Source organism: Mustela erminea, chromosome 5, assembly GCF_009829155.1.
Source record: "Mustela erminea isolate mMusErm1 chromosome 5, mMusErm1.Pri, whole genome shotgun sequence".
In the NCBI taxonomy this organism is placed as follows: domain Eukaryota; kingdom Metazoa; phylum Chordata; class Mammalia; order Carnivora; family Mustelidae; genus Mustela; species Mustela erminea.
This window is the reverse complement of record NC_045618.1, coordinates 40,655,475-40,675,691: the sequence shown is the minus strand read 5'-3', so window position 1 is coordinate 40,675,691 and position 20,217 is coordinate 40,655,475. Positions and strand designations below refer to the sequence as shown.

At 37.0% G+C, this 20,217-nt stretch overlaps 1 protein-coding gene across 9 annotated transcripts in view; it reads right to left on the bottom strand.

The window, feature by feature from the left end:
• RNF111 (ring finger protein 111) overlaps positions 1-20,217 on the bottom strand; it is a 97,860-nt gene that overhangs the window by 30,181 nt on the left and 47,462 nt on the right. For all 9 annotated transcript variants that reach the window (XM_032342695.1, XM_032342698.1, XM_032342692.1 and 6 more), the window contains exons 3-4: positions 7,427-7,553; positions 3,275-3,438 (exon numbers count right to left, since the gene is read on the bottom strand). In XM_032342695.1, coding sequence (XP_032198586.1) covers positions 3,275-3,438; positions 7,427-7,553 — 291 coding nt within the window. The remainder of the gene's footprint in view (positions 1-3,274; positions 3,439-7,426; positions 7,554-20,217) is intronic.

The following is a 20,217-nucleotide window of genomic DNA, read 5'->3' as shown; positions in this document are numbered from 1 at the left end:
TCTCTGGTACAGAATGGATTCTAGAGTCAGACTGCTTGGATAAGCAATTCTGATTTCACCACTGGCACTATAGTGATGGATAAGTTACTTAACCATTCTCCATTTCCTCATCTGTAGCATTGGGAAAGTACAGAATTTTCTTCACACAACTATTGTTAGGATGAACAGAAGTCACACATATAAAGCACACTGTATAATGGTTTATATATAGTGACTTCTTAAATTTTTTTTTTAAGATTTTTCATTTATTTATTTGACAGACAGAGGTCACAAGTAGACAGAGAAGCAGGCAGAGAGAGAGGAGGAAGCAGGCTCCCTGCTGAGCAGAGAGCCCAATGTGGGGCTCGATTCCAGAACCCTGACATCATGACCTGAGCCGAAGGCAGAGGCTTTAACGCACTGAGCCACCCAGGCGCCCCTGACCACTTAAATTTTTAAAATTGTTTTAATCTTTTTTACAGGCCTTTTCATATGTTTTCAAAAAGTTTTTTTTTACAAATATTAATATTCACCATTGTATTCTAATAAAAAATAAAATTTTTATAAAAAGTAAAAGAAATTTCAGGCAGACCTTGACTTATGTACGATTTCTACTACTCTACTCTAATTATAAAGTAGTTGTTTAAAAAATGAGACTGAGGGCGCCTGGGTGGCTCAGTGGTTTAAAGCCTCTGCCTTCAGCTCGGGTCATGATCTCAGGGTCCTGGGATCGAGGCCCGCATCGGGCTTTCTGCTCGGTGGGGAGCCTGCTTCCCCCACTCTCTCTATCTGCCTCTCTGCCTACTTGTGATTTCTGTCAAATAAATAAATAAAATCTTTAAAAAAAAAAAAAAATGAGACTGAGTATGTCCAAAGCAGAGTCACAACAATTGGATCAGAAAAGAGACTCACTTAATGTGATATAGAATTAGAGGGCAAACTACTGATTACAATGTGGTGTGCTAAGCTAATTCCAGAAACACAAATTGTCCCTGTTGATCTACATGGGACAATGTACTTTGGACGCTTAAACAAATGTATTTGCTTATACATAAAAAGCGGAGGGAAGAACCTCTTGTTTATTTGCAAATGGTGTATCTCCATTTCTCAGCCTTAGTATTACTGATGTTTCGGGTAGGGGGATTCTTTGCTAGGGATGGGAGTCAGGGTAGGGGTATGGCTGTCCTGCGCATTGTAGGATGTTTATAGCAGCATCCTAGAACTCTACCCATCAGACATTAGCAGTATGTCTGCTGTCTCCCAAAACTGTAAGAATCAAAAATGTCTGTAGATATTACCAACTGTCTTCTGGGGCACAAAATGGTCACCCCTTAAGAACAATTGGTCAAACTGATATATTTAATTTTGGACTTATTTTTAGTAAGACAGATGCTTTCCACTGAGAGAAACTAGCAGAGAGACAGGGCATCTACTGATCCCTAGGATATTTACAACCTAGAAGTGTTCTGGTTGAACTAATTCCAGTGGGTTAAAAGACTATTCTGTAACCTTTTCCTACTTATTGGCTGACAGATGTCACAGGGGAAAACACAGTTTCCAAAGCAGTAATCCTAGATTAATTAACTCTGAGGAATCTCTAATTAATCCCTAATATATTAATCACTGTCTTATAGATAATTTATGGTGCTTCAAAATGAAAACTGAGACATGGTTGAATGAAATGTAGACAGTGGGAATAAATTATCTCTTTATGAACATCTTAATTCCAAAGTATGGATACTCTGAAAGTTAGGATCATCCAAGCTGCAAACAATCCATAGAAGAGCTGATTGCACAAGGCCTGTAACTCTACAGACCTTATGTATCCTTTCTCCAATTTATAGCTAATAAACTCACTTATGGCTCCTCATCTTCCTTTAAAGAAATTATGATAGACCATTTCCTTCTAAGATGTGACTAATACCTGAAGGCAATTTTTAGTAAGTGGGGAAACTCACATCTGTATTCACATACTCACACATGCTACCACTTTCACTAATCTCCACTGTACAACTCTAGCTTTCTTTTCTTAGTTGCTTGGATGGAGTTATAAGCTGAAAGAAAAACACTAAAGCTGAGCAGCACAAAAGGTACCAGTAATATTAGAGGATAACATTAACTATCACATTTCTTCCTTTTTTAAGTCGGCATGGATCCCAACACGAGGCTTGAACTCATGACAATGAGATTGAGACCTGAGCTGAGATTAAGAGTCAGTCACAACCAACTGAGCCACCCAGGTGCCCCAAATTTCGACACTGCAAATAACCAATATTTACCATATAAATTCAAGTTAAATTGCTTTTCTGTTGCATTTTAAAAGTGTCACTTCTATTTTTCATAGCAAAGTTAAATATGACAATAATATTATAAATGAAAGTAATAGGTAAGTCTAGGGTAGATCAAACTAACACTTATAAAAGGTTTTTGGGTTTTTTTTTGTTGTTTTTTATTTCAGGCACCTAGGTGGCTGCTCAGTAGGTTAAATGTCTGCCTTTGGTTCAGGTCATGATCCCAGGATCCTGAGATCGAGCCCCACGTCAGGCTCCCTGCTCAATGGAGAGTCTACTTCTCCCCCTCCCTCTGCCCCATCCCTACTCATGTTCTCTCTCTCTCTCCTCTCTGTAATATATAAATAATCTTTAAGAAAAAAAGTAGGGTGCCTGGCTGGCTCAGTTGGTTGAACAACTGCCTTTGGCTCAGGTCATGATCCTGGGGTTCCAGGATGGAGTCCTGCATCAGGTTCCCTGCTCAGCAGGGAGTCTACCTCTCTCTCTGACCCTCCCCTTCTTGTGCTTTCTCTCTCTCTCAAATAAATAAATAAAATCTTAAAAAAAAAAAAAAAAAAAGTTTTTCCCCCCCTAAAAAAATAACTACTAAGCAATGAAATAGAAAGGATTTTAGGCACAAGTTACAAACTGAGGCTGTTCTATCAACTGAAAAATAAGATTGGGATATGTGGGTGCCTGGGTGGCTCAGCTGGTTAAATGACTGCCTTCAGCTCAGGTCATGATCCTGGAGTCCCAAGATCGAGTCCCACATCAGGCTCCCTGCTCAGTGGGAAGTCTGCTTCTCCCTCAGACCTTCTATCCCTCATGCTCTCTCTCTCTCTCTCATCCTCTCAAATAAATAAATAAAATCTCTAAAAACAAAAAAAATAATTAGGCTATCTGATAACTGTCCATTTAACAATGTTACCAGGAAGCAGTAGAAGGACTTTCACTATAGGAGTTTCAAAGATACTTGATTTTATTAATTCTTTTCATAATTCTATACTGTTACTAACCCAACTTACCATCTTCATCAACAGTAAGGTCCACAACTTCTGCTGCATTTTGCCTCAAAGGTTGTATAACAGTAGAAATCCTACTACGGTTCCGTGGCTCCTGTGGCCGACTTGTATGAGAATTTGAACCTTGGCTCCAATGAGATCTGGAGTGTCCAAGAGTTGAACGAGACCTTAAATGACATCAATATTAAATTAGTTAATATGAAGAAAGAACAAAATTTTTAGTTACCCAAGAAATCATAAGCCTTTCTGGTTGGGCTCCACACTTAGCAGGGAGGTCTGGCTGTCCCTTTCCCTCTCCTCCCTGCTCATGCTTGCTCTCTCATATAAATAAAATCTTAAAAAAAAAAAAAAAAAGACTCTCCCTCTCCCACTGTGCACCCACACACTCACTCTCTTAAATAAATAAATAAATCTTTTTAAAAAAAAAAAAGAAAAGGAAAGAAAGAATGCTGCTCTCTTTTCAATGGTTATTTTGAACACACACGGGGGTTGTAACCATGTATTTACATTTTTTTAATACCTAAAATTATTCACCATAGGTAAAACTAACAAAAATAGCAACACCCTAAACATTAAATAACCCACATGATCCTGTACGTTTAGTCCAGACTAGATTTGCAAATCATGATTTTAAGAGGCCTAAACAAAGATAATTTTTTGGTATCGTCCTAAAAAACATTTGAGGCCCCAGAGACTTCCTGGGATCAGGAGAGGTAAGAATAGTTGCAGCTAGTTTATTAGTTTTGTAGTCATAAGACACTTCACTTGTTTGAGCCATTTATGCTTTTAAAGCATGTAACCACAAACCCTCAACACCTAACACTTACGTCATCATTGTTTATTGTGGTGCTCACTGTACTAAATTATCTATAGGTATATATTTTATTTTTAAAAAATTTTAAGGATTCACTGTAATAACCTGAACTGAGGGTAGAGAGGAGCATTATATAGAATATGAAGTCCTAAGGATCCAGGAGAAAAATATGTCTGTTTTAGAAAGGTGGGGTTTGGGCACCTGAGTGATTAATCAGTTAAGCACCTGTCTTCAGCTCAGGTCGTGATCCCAGGGTCCGAGTATTGAGCCCCTGTCAGTCTCTCTGCTCAGGAAATAAATAACATCTTTAAAAAAATAGAGAGGTGGGGCTTATAAAGTTGGCTTTTCCTCTTGCCCAAATTGAATGTAAAATGCTTAGAAGCTTATTATTTAGGGATTCCTGGCTGGCTCAGTTGGAAGAACATGTGACTCTGGATCTCAGGGTAGTGAGTTCAAGCCCCACATTGGGTGTAGAGATGACTAAAAAGAAATAAACTTCAAGGGGCGCCTGGGTGGCTCAGTGGGTTAAGCCTCTGCCTTTGGCTCAGGTCATGATCCCGGAGTCCTGGGATCGAGTCCCGCATCGGGCTCTCTGCTCAGCAGGGGGCCTGCTTCTCTCTCTCTCTCTCTCTCTCTCTCTCTCTCTGCCTACTTGTGATCTCTGTCAAATAAATAAATAAAATCTTTTGAAAAAATAAAATAAAATAAACTTCAAGAAAAAAAAAAGGCGAGGGCACCTGGGTGGCTCAGTGGGTTAAGCCTCTGCCTTCAGCTTGGATCACAGTCTCAGGGTGCTGGGGTTGAGCCCCACATCGGCTCTCTGCTCAGCAGGGAGTGAACTCCTCCCTGCCCCCTGCCTGTCTCTCTGCCTACTTGTGATCTCTCTCTGTCTTAAAAAAGATTTTAAAATCTTTTTTAAAAAAAAGAAAAAGAAAAGAAGCTCATTGTTAGCATGTATGGAAAGAGTGAACAAAATCAATTAATAGGCAGTTATCAGGGATGTGAGCTCAACCACTCAGAAAAGAACCAGACTGAAAATGACCTCAGCAAGTGTAAAGCCTAAGAATTTATAAAGAAGCTCAAATTCTAAAATGAAATTCTCAAGTAAATAGGAGTATAAAGGTTAATTACAGAGACACAGCCAAAAAAGACACTGCATTCCCTCAAGAATTTTGTGGCCCAAGGCATAATAGTAAACAAATGTTCAGGATGAAATGGTTTTGGTGTGGAGAGAGATCACTATTTAAAATTCTTGAGAAACCAAGATCCTGTAGTAAGACTGAACAGTCTCTTATTTCTGGGAAGCTCTCAATAGCTGCAGAAAGTGTCAGGTCCACTTCGCTGTTTATGAAACCAAGTATTACACTGAACAAAAAACCTGGCATATGAGGAACAGTTTCACACAGACCATAGTCGTTCTATGATTAGTAGCAACTGTCAAATCCTGAAACTAAAGAAACTGAAACACAGATGCATTCTCTCTTTAAAAAAAAAAAAGATTTTTAAGCAATCTCAACACCCAATGTGGAACACACAGCTCCGAGGTCAAAGTTGCAACACTCCATCAACTGAGCAAGCCACGCACCCCAGGGTGCATTCTCCCTTAGAGAGGAAAGCCCAAGAGCCAGCTAAAAAGTGACAAAGTTAATATTCCATGTAATATTAAGGAAAATAAATATGGGTCATGAGCACTGTAGGTCTTTTTTAACATTACTATCCATTACTATAGTAAACACATCTGCTTGAACATGAAGCACCCCAAGACAAAAAAGATCTCCAGTTTCACAGACAGGTCCTTCATTTCAGCAACCCTTGCAGCTCAGCTCATAAAAACTGAGTCAGTGTTGTACCAAGCACTAATGCAGTCACAGGATAACTGTGGCACCTACCACGGAGTATCAATGTTCCTCAGAGCCTAGGAAAATCATTTAAAACTTAAAACTAACAAATACATTAGAGTGCTCTCTTCCATGCTATTAAAAGCTGTATTCCAGTGGGAAAGTACAAATGGAAAAGCACATTTTAAATATGGTTTATAACATGCTTCCAAAGTAAAAAAAATCTTAAAGTAAGTAACACAAATTAAAACACCATGCGCAAATGCATTTCTCAATTCATTCTAACACAAAAATTAAGGTTCATCCACAGATTAGTTTGGTATACACCAAATGGAATAGAGGAGCACTTCATTGCTTCTCTCACCCATATCTGTAATCATCTAAAGCACAAGACAAATACTGTTAGGGATCCCCCCCTCTCTTCTTCCCCTCTTTTTAAAGTTTTTGGTCAAAGTGACACACAAAAGAGCAATGTCATTTCCAGTTATTTTTCAAAAGAAACGAGAATCTTTCATTCATTTTTAGTACAAGGCTTAGATGAAAACACTGAGTGAAGGACAACAACATTGTAAAAATATGTTCCATACCAGGCTGCCCTATTATAATAGCATAAACTTCAATGGTATTCATGAGATCTTCAAACAGATTATAACAAAAAAGGATACTTCAACATCAATACTCCTTAATATTTTTCAACACTTTCAATTTTAGTGCTATCTCCAATATTTATCTTTTATTCATATCTAAATTTCAAAAAAGTTCATGAACTCTCTGAATCATAAAACAAAAATTTGGAAAGCACTAAGTAAAATTACTCTTTATCTACAACAATAACTCTTAACTCTTATTGTACACTTGCAGTGCTTAAAAAAAATACTGACCCCCAGGATTCTGGTTCCGCTCACCTGGGATATGATCCAGGGATCAATTTTATCTTTACTTTATAATCTTTCCAAGTAAGTCTAATGCAACCTGGTTTGAAAACCACTAATCTGGTATGTGCTCAAATGGGGTCTCCCCCTGCAAATTAAAAAAATGGAAATATCCACAGCACAAATATGTTTAAATATTTATATTTAAAACTTGACATAAGGGCGCCTGGATGGCTTAGTCGTTAAGCATCTGCCTTCAGCTTAGGTCATGATTTCGGATTCCTGGGATCCAGCCTTGCATTGGGCTCCCTGCTCAGCAGGAAGCCTGCTTCTCCCTCTCTCACTCTTCCTGCTTGTGCTTCCTCTCTTGCTGTCTCTCTCTCTCTGTCAAATAAGTAAATAAAACCTTAAAAAAAAAAAAAAGCCTCTGATTCTGGATTTCAGCAGCTCAGGTCATGATCTCAGGGTCCTGGGAAAGTCAAGCCCCTCATGGGGTTCAGTGCTCGGGACAGAGCCTGCTTCTCCCTCTCCCTCTCCCTTCCCCCACTTGCTCACTTGCTCACTCTCTCTCCAATAAAATCTTAAAAAAAAAAAAAAAATTCACATACACAACTAGGAATTAAAATCATACCGATAGCTTTCCCCAACTGTTACAATCTCCACCTCACTGTCGGTTGAGGTAACGTTAATTTCTTCATTGGCAGTGACCTGGGGAGTGGAGGAAGCTTCTATCACCACAACATCTTCATCGATACTTCCTGGAAACAAAGGAAAAGCATTTTAAACTAACTGAAAGACAAACATTTCTTTACTTTGAAGGCTATGAAATTCATTATAAAAGTAAAAATCTTACCTGTCAAATGGAAGTTTTTTTTTTAAAAACAGAGCTAAACACACATAGTGAAAACAGTACTCACTCTCTTGATCTGTTATCTTCATGCTTACTTCGTCTTCTATGATTTTGTTCTTTATAACTTCTAGTGGTTTCCATATTTATTTGTATGATCTCATACAGAAATATTAATCCTGTAATATCTAAAGGTATTAAGATCTTATATACTTACATCCCATAATAACCCTTTAGTATCTAAAATAAAGATACTATATTTGCTATATATTTTACTCAAGAGTTTCTGGTTTTTGTTAAGCAAAAAACAGTTAAGCAGAGAGAGAGAGAGGGAGAGCGAGCGAGCACAGGCAGACAGAGTGGCAGGCAGAGGCAGAGGGAGAAGCAGGCTCCCTGCCAAGCAAGGAGCCTGATGTGGGACTTGATCCCAGGACGCTGGGACCATGACCCGAGCCGAAGGCAGCTGCTCAACCAACTGAGCCACTCAGGCGTCCCAAGATATGGTATTCTTTTAAGAAAAAGTAATTTTTGGCTTTAAGCTATGAAATATGTCTTTTTTTGGTATCTGTTCTTTTCTAAATTACTCTAAGTTTGGAAAGAGCATCCTTATTGGGTTAATAGATAACATGTATTTGGTTCAGTGTGTTTCATTAATTATTTACTTCATCTAGAACTTATTTTTATTTATGGCATTAGGTAAGATTATAAATAGAATCTGGTCCTGTCTCTCCATGGCTAAATAGTTATTCTCAAACCATCTACTGAAAAATCCTTTCTTTCCCCCCATTAAATTTTGATAACTCCCTTAAATATTCTTACATGTTTTAGCTTATATGCCATCTCTTTCTCCCCCTCGACAAAGATTCTTCTATCAGAGTAATTCTATTTTTTTTTAAAGATTTTATTTATTTATTTGACAGAGAGAGATCACAAGTAGGCAGAGAGGCAGGCAGAGAGAGAAAGGGAAGCAGGCCCCCTGCTGAGCCGAAAGCCCAATGTGGGACTCCATTCCAGGACCCTGAGATCATGACCTGAGCCAAAAGCAGCGGCTTAAACCCACTGAGCCACCCAGGCACCCCTATTTTTTTTTTTTAAACAGCTTCTCTGAGGTGTAACTTTCATACTTTAAAATTCACATTTTGTCTCAAGGAGACATTACACATCCATGGTCATAGCCAAGAGGTGAAAACAACGCAAATGTCCATCAATGGATGAACAGATAAACAAAATGTATATTCATACAATGGAATATTATTCAGCCTGAAAGAAAAGAACTCCTATCACATGCTACAACAACATGAACAAATAACCCAGTCAAAAAAAATTTTTAAATACTGTATGTTTCCACTTATGTGTGAATCTAAAGCAGTCAAATTCATAAGGAAAGTAGAGTGATGGCTACTAGGACTGAGGGGAGAGGAAAAAGGGAGATATTTATTAGATGGAGTTTCAAACTACAAAGGATAAAGTTCTGGAGATGTGCTTCACAACAATGTGGATATAATTACTACTACTGAAATGTACACTTTAAAAAATGGTTAAGATGGTAAAAAAAAAAAAAAAGTAAAATAAAATAAAAGTCATGTTACATTTCTTCTCCTGCTATATTTTTCACAAATCTGGTACTGAATGTCTCCTTCTTTTAACCCTTTAAAAAACATTCCTCTCTGTTCATTACTATTACTGCAAGGAGTTTACAAGTCAGGTTTTTGTTTTTGTTTTTTACAAGTCATGTTTTTAATAAGAATTTTCCCACACAAATACTGAAAGCTAAAAAGTTCACCCATTTTAAATGCATATTTCACTGCTTTTCGTAAATTTACAGAATATGACCATCACCTCAGTCCAATTTTAGAACATTTCCAACACCCTTAAAAGATCCTGTGTGACCTGCTTCAATTATCATCTCTCCATGCCCAATCCTACACTCCTGTAACTGACCTGTGTTTTGTCATTACGGATTGGTTTGTATTTTCAAGAGTTCTGTATCAATATGGAATTATACGTTACATATACTTTATGTCTGGATTTTTTTTAAGTGTCTGGATTTTTCATTCAGTGAAGTATTCATTTGTGATATATACTCATGTATATCAATAGCTCATTCTTTTTTATTATTGAGTGGTATTCCCATTATATGACTATATCACAATTTGTTTATCCATACTTCTGTTGATGGACATCTGGATTTTTCTCACTCTTGACCAATACAAATAAAGCCACTATGAACATTAATCTGCGGGGCGCCTGGATGGCTCAGTGGGTTAAGCCGCTGCCTTCTGCTCAGGTCATGATCTCAGGGTCCTGGGATCGAGTCCCACATCGGGCTCTCTGCTCGGCGGGGAGCCTGCTTCCCTCTCTCTCTCTCTCTCTGCCAGCCTCTCTACCTCCCTGTGATCTCTCTCTGTCAAATAAATAAATAAAATCTTAAAAAAAAAAAAAAAACATTAATCTGCTTGAGTTTCCCTCTCCCTTTATCAAGCACACAGAGGGGAGAAGCAGAAGGAGAGAGGAAAAAAAAGTCTCCAGCCAACTCACCACAGAGTGAGGAACCAGACACGGGGCTTAATCCTTCAACCCTGACATCATGACCTGAGCCAAAATCATGAGTCAGATGATCAACCGACTGAAGCACCCAGGCTCCTCAACTTTTCATTTTCTCTTAAGATTTTACTTATTTGACAGAGGGGCAGAGGCAGAGGGAGAAGCAGGCTTCCCGCTGAGCAGGCAGCCCAATGCGGGGCTTGATCCCAGGATCCTGGGATCATGACCCCAGCCGAAGGCAGATACCCAATGACTGAGCCACCCAGTCGCCCCCAACTTTTCATTTTTTTTTTTAATTTTTTATTTTTTATAAACATATATTTTTATCCCCAGGGGTACAGGTCTGTGAATCGCCAGGTTTACACACTTCACAGCACTCACCAAAGCACATACCCTCCCCAATGTTCATAACCCCACCCCCCTTCTCCCAAGCTCCCTCCCCCCAGCAACCCTCAGTTTGTTTTGTGAGATTAAGAGTCACTTATGGTTTGTCTCCCTCCCAATCCCATCTTGTTTCATTGATTCTTCTCCTACCCACTTAAGCCCCCATGTTGCATCACCACTTCCTCATATCAGGGAGATCATATGATAGTTGTCTTTCTCTGCTTGACTTATTTCACTAAGCATGATACGCTCTAGTTCCATCCATGTTGTCGCAAATGGCAAGATTTCATTTCTTTTGATGGCTGCATAGTATTCCATTGTGTATATATACCACATCTTCTTGATCCATTCATCTGTTGATGGACAACTTTTCACTTTCTTAATGGTGTCTTTTGAAACACAAAAGTCTCTAATTTTGATGAAATCCAAACCAACAATTTCTTTTATGCATGATGCTTTTGGTGACATAAAATAGAAATACTCCTAATAGAAAGTCACTGCAAATTTCTCCTATGTTTCTTCTAGAATTGTACATTTTAGCTTTTACATTTAGGTCTATGTTAATGTTCTAATAATATTTGTTGAAAAGACTAGAAAAATTCTATTTTGACACCTAGTAGATTCAGGTTTTCCTAATTCTTTAGGATTATAAAATCTAGGGAAAAGGAAAATTCTTGAGATTTGGACTAAACTGGCATTAAGCAATATTGATGAAGCTCTGACATCTCTATAAAACACATTTTTTCATCCAAGAATATATCTTGCCATCTATCAATATCTCTTCCTATAGGTTTGATCTGCATTATAAAAGCTAATAAAGCTATATAAATTTTCTTCATCGAGGCCAAATATACTCCTATTAAGATTATTCTTAGAGACCTTATTCTCCTTGTTGCTATTCTAAATGAGTTCCCTTTATTCTTATTTTCTCCTAGTATGTATGTATAACACTGATACTGTATATGCATCTTTATCCAACTTTTACCGAACTCCTGCATATCACAATGACAACAAATGGTTCTACTTTCTTGTCATGGTGGAGTTTATGCAATCTATTCCTTCATCCAAGGTGCCATTCCTTGGAACCACTGACTTTCATCTCTAACAGACCTGTACATCATCAAACATCTGCATTATTTCAAAAGCTGGCCAGTATCTGGAAGAGGTACAAGCTCATGACAAAGATCTACGATGTACTCTCTGATACTTCAAAGAGGAAAAGAGAGCATGCACCAGCAAATCAGTCAATGAAAGATAATCTGATTTGGAGAAAGTTATTTCTGAAGTAGTTTTTAAGTTCTAAAGACTACACACATAGACATATTGAGGTAGAATGTATTTTTAACAGACTAAATATATCTTATAGGCAGAGGAAAAAAATAGCACTTGAATGTCTATTTAAAATAATATCCTAGATTTAATTCTCAAATTACTTTTCCAATTCTTCCTTCATAAGTATGCACACGATGCAGCTTAAGGCAGGAGTAAAAAAGAATTGTATATTTAAAACTAAGAATAGTATACATATAAATAAAACTTTTTTTTAATACTTCCCTTATTTTAACCCGCCAAGTGGACATTACTATTCTACATGGAGAAAAGCTACACCTGCATATAAACTTTACTAGTGATTTCTCTCCATGTATTGTATACATGCAATTTCCTTAAAAGCCTATAAAAAAATAACCAAACATTACAAACACGTTATAAACAAGCAAAATCTAACATAAATGCAACAATTTGAAGTTCCAGTGATAAGTGATACAAAGCTAGCTTTGTTAAGGCATTAAAATTCAACATAATTTTTTGGAACATGGACTGTGTAACTGAAGGTTATATAAGTAGCTGATACACTGTTATTCTACTGCTTAAGTATCCTTTTTCTAGAAAAAAAATTTTGCAAGCGTAACTTGAACATAATGCTTGTAACCAAATAATAATCACAACCAGCAAGATTTGGACATCTTAGTGTTTTTTCTAGAATGGCAATTATTTAAAATTTAAAGGAAAATTTCCTAAAAGTATGAAGTTAAATCTCAATACTACTTAAAATCAGGAAAATAGGTCACTTCTTATTGGAACAACTTTATTTTCAAGCTGTCTCTTACATTTAGAAATATTATAGGGTAAGTAACTTGAATATAGCTAAAACATTAGAGTGGTAGGACCCTAGGTGATTTTTAACTGTTTCTTTTTTTAAGTTTTTTTTTTGTTGTTAATTTATGTATCTGACAGAGAGAGATCAAAAGCAGGCAGAGAGGCAGACAGAGAGAGATCACAAGTAGGCAGAGAGGCAGACAGAGAGAGATCACAAGTAGGCAGAGAGGCAGGCAGAGAGAGAGAGGAGGAAGAAGGCTCCTTGCTGAGCAGAGAGACCAATGTGGGACTCGATCCCAGGACCCTGAGATCATGACCTGAGCCGAAGGTAAAGGCTCAACCTGAGCCACCCAGGCACCCTTAACTGTTTAAGATTACTTATGTTGCGGGCACCTGGGTGGCTCAGTGGGTTAAGCCTCTGCCTTGGGCTCAGGTCATGATCTCAGGATCCTGGGATCGAGTCCCGCATCAGGCTCTCTGATCAGCAGGGAGCCTGCTTCCTCCTCTCTCTCTGCCTGCCTCTCTGCCTACCTGTGATATCTCTCTCTCTGTCAAATAAATAAATAAAATTTTAAAAAAAAGATTACTTATGTTGCTTGTACTTTTTAAAACATAAGGAGGAAAGGGTAAAAAAAAAAAAAAAAAAGAAAATCATAAGAAAAGCAACAGCTAACAGCCTGGAAAGAAGGTAGGTACTTTAATACAGGTCACAGAAATAATGGCTTCTCTGACTGAGTTCTTCATGAACTCAACAATCACTTCTATTCCCTGATAAAGAGATCACAGATTCTCTTGGCAGCATCTGTAAGAAATTTCAAACACTATAATCACCAATTACTCTGGTTGGTCCCTCTTTGTCTTAAGTCTGGCATGATGCTAATAATAAGAATAGCGTCCAATTCATGGGCACATACTTTGTGCCATGTACAGTATTCTGTGTGTCTAGTTCCATCAAGAAACTGAAACTCAGGGCGCCTGGGTGGCTCAGTGGGTTAAGCCGCTGCCTTCGGCTCAGGTCATGATCTCAGGGTCCTGGGATCGAGTCCCGCATCGGGCTCTCTGCTCGGCAGGGAGCCTGCTTCCTCCTCTCTCTCTGCCTGCCTCTCTGCCTACTTGTGATCTCTCTCTGTCAAATAAATAAATAAAAATCTTTAAAAAAAAGAAACTGAAACTCAGCAAGTTAAAATGACTTGTCAAATAGTAAACAACACTGGGAATTCAAACCTAATTTCAATTCTAAAGCTCATATGCTTTACATAAACTAAATTAAAGTGCTTTAAGTACCCAGTATGTAGGTGCTAGTTACTACCAAAAGCAAGATCTTCCTGCTACCAGCTACTTTTGCTACTGCTCCTGTCTTTTGCAGTAACAAACTTAATCAAGTTGTAGCAGCTCTGACTCCTCATTAGGATTCTTCTATATCCAACAGAATTGAAAGCATATATATCCACAAAGATTTGTACCTAAATGTTCACTGTAGCCAAATACTGGAAACAACTCAATGTCAATCATCCGACAAATGGGTAAACAAAATAAATGTGGTATATCCATACAATGGAATACTATAAAAGAACTAAATAATAAACGGACACTAATTACTGATACCTGCTACAACATGAATGAAACTCAAAAACATTACACTTAACGAAAAACACCAGACACAAAAGATCACACATGTGCATTTTTATGAAAAGTCCAGAAAAGGCAAGTCCTTAAAGAGAGCGACAGATTAGGCTATGTGGGACTTAGAACCGGATAGGCATTAGTTTCAAAGCAGGAGGGATCTTTTGGGATTAATGGAAATATTATAGAACTGTACTATAGTAATGGTTGCATAACTTTAAGTATACTAAAAATCACTGAATCATATACTTAAAATGATGTACTTTATGGTAGGGTAAATTATACACCTCAATGAAGCCGGTTTAAGGGAAAAAAAAAAGAAAAGCTATAGAACATTCCCTGCCAAATACAAAACTAGACTTCAACAAATGAAAAGACATACCATTTCAGAATATGGTATGTCCTTTCATTTGAAAAGAAATATATCCAAATTTTGGATATTTAATATCCAAAATACTAATTAATTATGTCAGTTCACCCACTTTATGCAACAAATACAATCCCAGTAAGAATATTATCATGTGTCTCCCTACCACCAGTATCCTCAGATAAATAAGCTGAGAAATTCACTAGGAAGAATAAACAGGCAAAAATAACCAAGAAAATATAAAAATCTATAATTTAAAAAATGTGTTTCTAGTGTAAGCTTAGACAGACCCATGGAACATAGTGATAACTCCAAATAGGCCCAAATGCCTATGGAAATTAACATATGACAAAGAAAGTATCTCAAGTCAATTGGAGAAAGAAAATTGTTAATGATTTGTTTTGGGACGACTGGACAGCCACATTGAAAAAAAATGGATCCGGGGCGCCTGGGTGGCTCAGTGGGTTAAGCATCTGACTTCGGCTCAGGTCATGATCCCAGGGGCCTGGGATCGAGTCCCGCATTGGGCTCTCTGCTCGGCAGGGAGCCTGCTTCTCCTCATCTCTCTGTCTGTCTCTCTGCCTATTTGTGATCTCTCTGTCAAATAAATAAATAAAATCTTAAAAAAAAAAAATGGATCCATTCTTCATACTGTACATAAGGATAAATATCACATAGATGTGTGCTTTAAAAAGAAAGAAAGAAGAAAAGAAAAGTAAATAATGCAAGGGTTGAGGAAAAATAGGTTATTTCTCCTATAAATTTGAAGTGGAAAAAACTTTCCTAATTATGAATCAAAACCCATAAACAGTAAAGATAAAGATCAGCAAATATGACTAACCAAAAATATATATATATATTTGGCATGATTAAAAAGTGGAACAAAGTCAAAGGACTAATGACAAATTTTGGGGAAATGTGTTAGTATACAGGATTTATGTCCCCAATATATATAAAGCATCTGAAAATGGATAGAAGAATGAAGACCAACAACCTGACTGCAAAACAAGCAAAAGACATGAAGATACTGATCATTAAGAAACAGAACGACCTTTAAACATATGAAAAAGGATGCCTGGCTGGCTCAGCTGGTTAAGTGTACAACTCTTGATTTCAGCTCAGGCCATGATTTCAGGGTGGTGGAATACAGACAGCCCTGAGTCAGACTCCATGTTCAGCACAGAGTCGGCTTAGGATACTGATACTCTCTCTCCCTCTGCCACTCTACCTCCTCACTCTCTCTTTCTCTCTCTGATACATAAAATCTTTTTAAAAAGAGCACAGAGCAAGAGAGAGAGCATGAGTGGGGGTGAGTGTTAGGAAGTGGCTTGATCCCAGGATCTGAGATCAAGACCTGAGCCCAAGGCAGACACTTAACCAACTGAGCCGCCCAGGTGCCTCTAAATAAAATCTTTTGAAAAATAAAAAATAAACATATGAAAGATATTACTTATTAAAAAAATTTTTAAATGCTGACATACTATTTCTTACCTATCAGATGGACCAAGAAACCTAAAATCTGACAATAAATTCTGTTGGAAAGGCTTTGAGAAAACACTCTCAAATATTGCTGGTGGGCATCCAAAATGGTTATGATCCCCAGAGAGAAATCTGGCCATGTTTAAAAAATAATATATTCATTTAACTTTGGCCCAACAATCCTCTCCTAGAATTCTATTCCAAAGATACAATGGCAAAAAATATGAAGTAATATATACAAAAAGCTATTCATTGCAGTGCTGCTTTTAACAGCAAAAGGCTGCAAACTATTCATCAACAGATTGAACCACCTTTGGTGTAACCATACAATGGAGTACTAAAAATAAGAAAAAAAAAATAAAAATAAAAATAAAGAGGAATGAAAAGCAGTGAATAAAGGAGTGATAGTGTGTGTGTGTGTGTGTGTCTCCTTTATATCATATATATCCTACACACACACATACTTTCATTCCTCTATAATCTCTATACCCTAACAATTCTAAAAATTGTTAGGTGAAAAATCAAGAGACACATTTTAAGAGGAGAGAATAAAATACATATTTGTTTATATATTTTTTTTAAGATTTTATTTATTTATTTATTTGATAGATAGAAAGATCACAAGTAGGCAGAGAGGCAGGCAGAGAGGCAGGCAGAGAGAGAGGGAGGAAGCAGGCTTCCTGCTGAGCAGAGCCCGATATGGGGCTCGATCCCAGGACCCTGAAATCATGACCTGAGCCGGAGGCAGAGGCTTAACCCACTGAGCCACCCAGGTGCCCTATTTGTTTATATTTTTGAACAGAAAAAAGATGGAATAACAAACCAAAATTTAAAAGCCATGAAAATACAGGGTGCCTGGGTGGCTCAGTCGGTTAAGCATCTACCTTCAGCTCAGGTCATGATCCCAGGGTCGTGGGACTGAGTTCCATGTTGGGAGCCTGCTTCTCCCTCTCCCTCTGCCATACCCCTGCTTAAACTCTCTCTCTCTCAAATAAAATCTTTAAAATTAATTGATTGGTCGCATAACCTCAAAAACTCTTAGACTTGGGGCACCTGGGTGGCTCAGTGGGTTAAAGCCTCTGCCTTCGGCTCAGGTCATGATCCCAGGGTCCTGGGATCGAGCGTGGCATCGGGCTCTCTGCTCAGCGGGGAGCCTGCTTCCTCTTCTCTCTCTGCCTGCCTCTCTGCCTACTTGTGATCTCTGTAAATAAATAAATAAAAATCTTAAAAAAAAAACAAACTCCGACTTACTAGCATTACTGTTAGTAGTAATTATAAATATTTTCATTTACATTCACTTATGAATGTTCATTTATGTGTATTTATAGTATGTATAGGATAAAGCAAAAAAGCAATTGTTCATATTGTTAATCAAGATTTTCAATGTAAGAATAAAGAGATCCAAATATAAAACACAAGTTTACATAAAAATCCTAATCCCAAAAAAAAAAAAAAAAAAAAAACCCTAATCCTAGGGGTGCCTGGGTGGCTCAGTCGTTAAGCATCTGCCTGCCTTCGCTCGGGTCATGATCCCAGGGTCCTGGGATGGAGCCTCACGTCCGGGCTCCCTGCTCAGTGGGAAGCCTGCTTCTCCCTCTCCTACTCCCCCTGCTTGTGTTCCCTCTCTCACTGTCTTTTCTCTGTCAAATAAATTAATTAAAATTCTTTTAAAAAATAAATGAATAAAAGACCTTTAAAAAAATCCTAATCTTAAAAAAAAAAAAAAATCCTAATCTTAACATTTCAATGAAAATAGTCTTTAAATTAATGGTTTATCTCTTTCTAAAACCTTTATATTCCTAACTTTATCCACTAAAAAAGGTGAAAGCAATAATGTAACTCAGCAGAGCAATGAACACTATAATTCCCAATCTATAACCTCTAAACATCACTTCTCAATAAAAGGAAATGAGCAGTACTTGAAAGAAAGAAAGAAAGAAAGAAAGAAAGAAAGAAAGAAAGAAAAAGAAAGAAAGGAAGGAATGGTTGGTTTCCAGCTTTGAGGCAGGTAATGTGACAGGCAGGTAAATATGACTCTGGATCATCTTTTATCAGAGACTATCTTGTCAAAGACCACTGGGGTGGTATACAAAGGACACAAACCCAATCTGAAGATGCTCCCACAGGCCACAGAAGAAACTATTTGAGCATCAAAAAATAAAAAGATTGCAATACATCAACTGTACTAAAAACCCTTGAGTTCATAATGACACCTAAAAATGAAAAATATTGCTAGAGTACTGACTCATTCTGAAAAATGGTAAATTAAGGTAAAGAATCAAGCATTCATTTTGCCTTTCCTATATGGACTGCATTTCAAAATGAGCAATTAGTTGGAAGAATGCTTTATAGAACTTCCATTAATAAATGTAAGCAGAAGGACAGAATTAGAAAGTAATCACTTTGCCTAATGAAATAATGGACTCAGGCAAGATCATCAAAGCTGTTGTTAATACTACATGAAATGCTGATGGGGAACTTTAGGGTGGAAGGATCAGAATGACACCATCTGAACTCTCATCAACTTTAACAAGTGATGCAATAGAAAGTACACAGCACCACCAAGGAAGTGTTGCTAAACTAAATTTAAATCAAGTTTTTAGATCTAAATACCAGTTTGCCGGAAATATGCAGTATACAAAACAAATTAATGGTATGACAGCTAGAAACTGTTCTGAAATTCTCCAGAAAAAAAGTGAAGGGTGAGAAATAAAGTAAGTATGGCAGGATGCTGAAAACTGAAGCTAGACTATGTAGGTATATGTCCATTCTTATGTATGAACATTTCCATATAAAAATGACAACAACAAAAACCTCTACAGTGCTATTTTTGGAAAAGGAGTAAAAGAAATATTCACAAATATAATTCTTAATATTAGGACTTTGTAATTCCACAGGTTGTCTTAAAGTTTATCTTAAATGTTATCTTTTAAAGTTTTTAAACTTTTAAAACAAGTCAATATAGTATGGACTGCACTTGGAAATTATAAATATATACCTGATATATTCTTTTAAACTATAAATAAAAATACACAGCCACTGAATTAAAAAACAGTAACAACTGGGAAATGAGAATTTCCCAGTGCTAATATAAGGACTACATAAAATAAAAATTTAAGCAGCAGTTCAGATAAGGTACATTGAATAGATCACAGAAAAATGTCACCAAAATTAACATCTACTCTCAAACTTAGCTTCTATTAAACTGTTTTAAAATATCTGAGGTTCTTGGCAAATAATATCAGGAACAAAACTGGATGTATAAATTTTCAACCTAACTGGCAACTAACAACCCAAGTCACATATCATTTTATCTTTCCAGGCTTGAATAGAGAGCCATGATAAATTTAAAACACAATTAGTAAGGACAAGGCAAATCTACTATTTACAACAAATGAACTAATGTTTGTTATACAACATAAAGTACTGACTTAATTCATTCTTAGGTGATCGGTATAACCAGTTACTTACATACAACTATTATAACTAAAAGAGTTTAAAGATACAACAAAATACTTAACAGGTCAAACACTCTTTCCATCAGTTCACTGCAGCAACTGCCAGTAAGTGATGGGTAGCATGTGAAGAAGTTGTCCTAGCAGCTCCAGAGTAACGAATACCCATCTATATAAATCGTATTAAGGTGTAACAGACAAATCTAATTAAAATTTGAGATATTTAAACCCTCTCCAAATTCCCAACACACACTAAAACATACTGGAATTGGGAGTCAGAAAGCCAGCACTAAAAATATATCAAGAAGGAAAACCTACCTTTAAGAATCTAAGAAAGTCAATTTTTGAGACCTGAAATTTCTTGAAAATAGAACAACGTCCCAAAATATTTCAGTTGAACTTTTTGAATGTAAATTATTCTAAGAAAGTTTTCCAAATGTCTCATCTGTAATATTAGGGTGATGGTAACAGAATATACCTCATAAGAGTGTTGGGAGAATGAAATGAGAATACATATAAACACTCAGAACATTACCAGCATGGAGTAAATACCCAAAAAGTGCTAGGTATTTTTATTATCATCACGACATCATCTGCTGTTGGGTGGTAAAGGAACTTGATAAAAA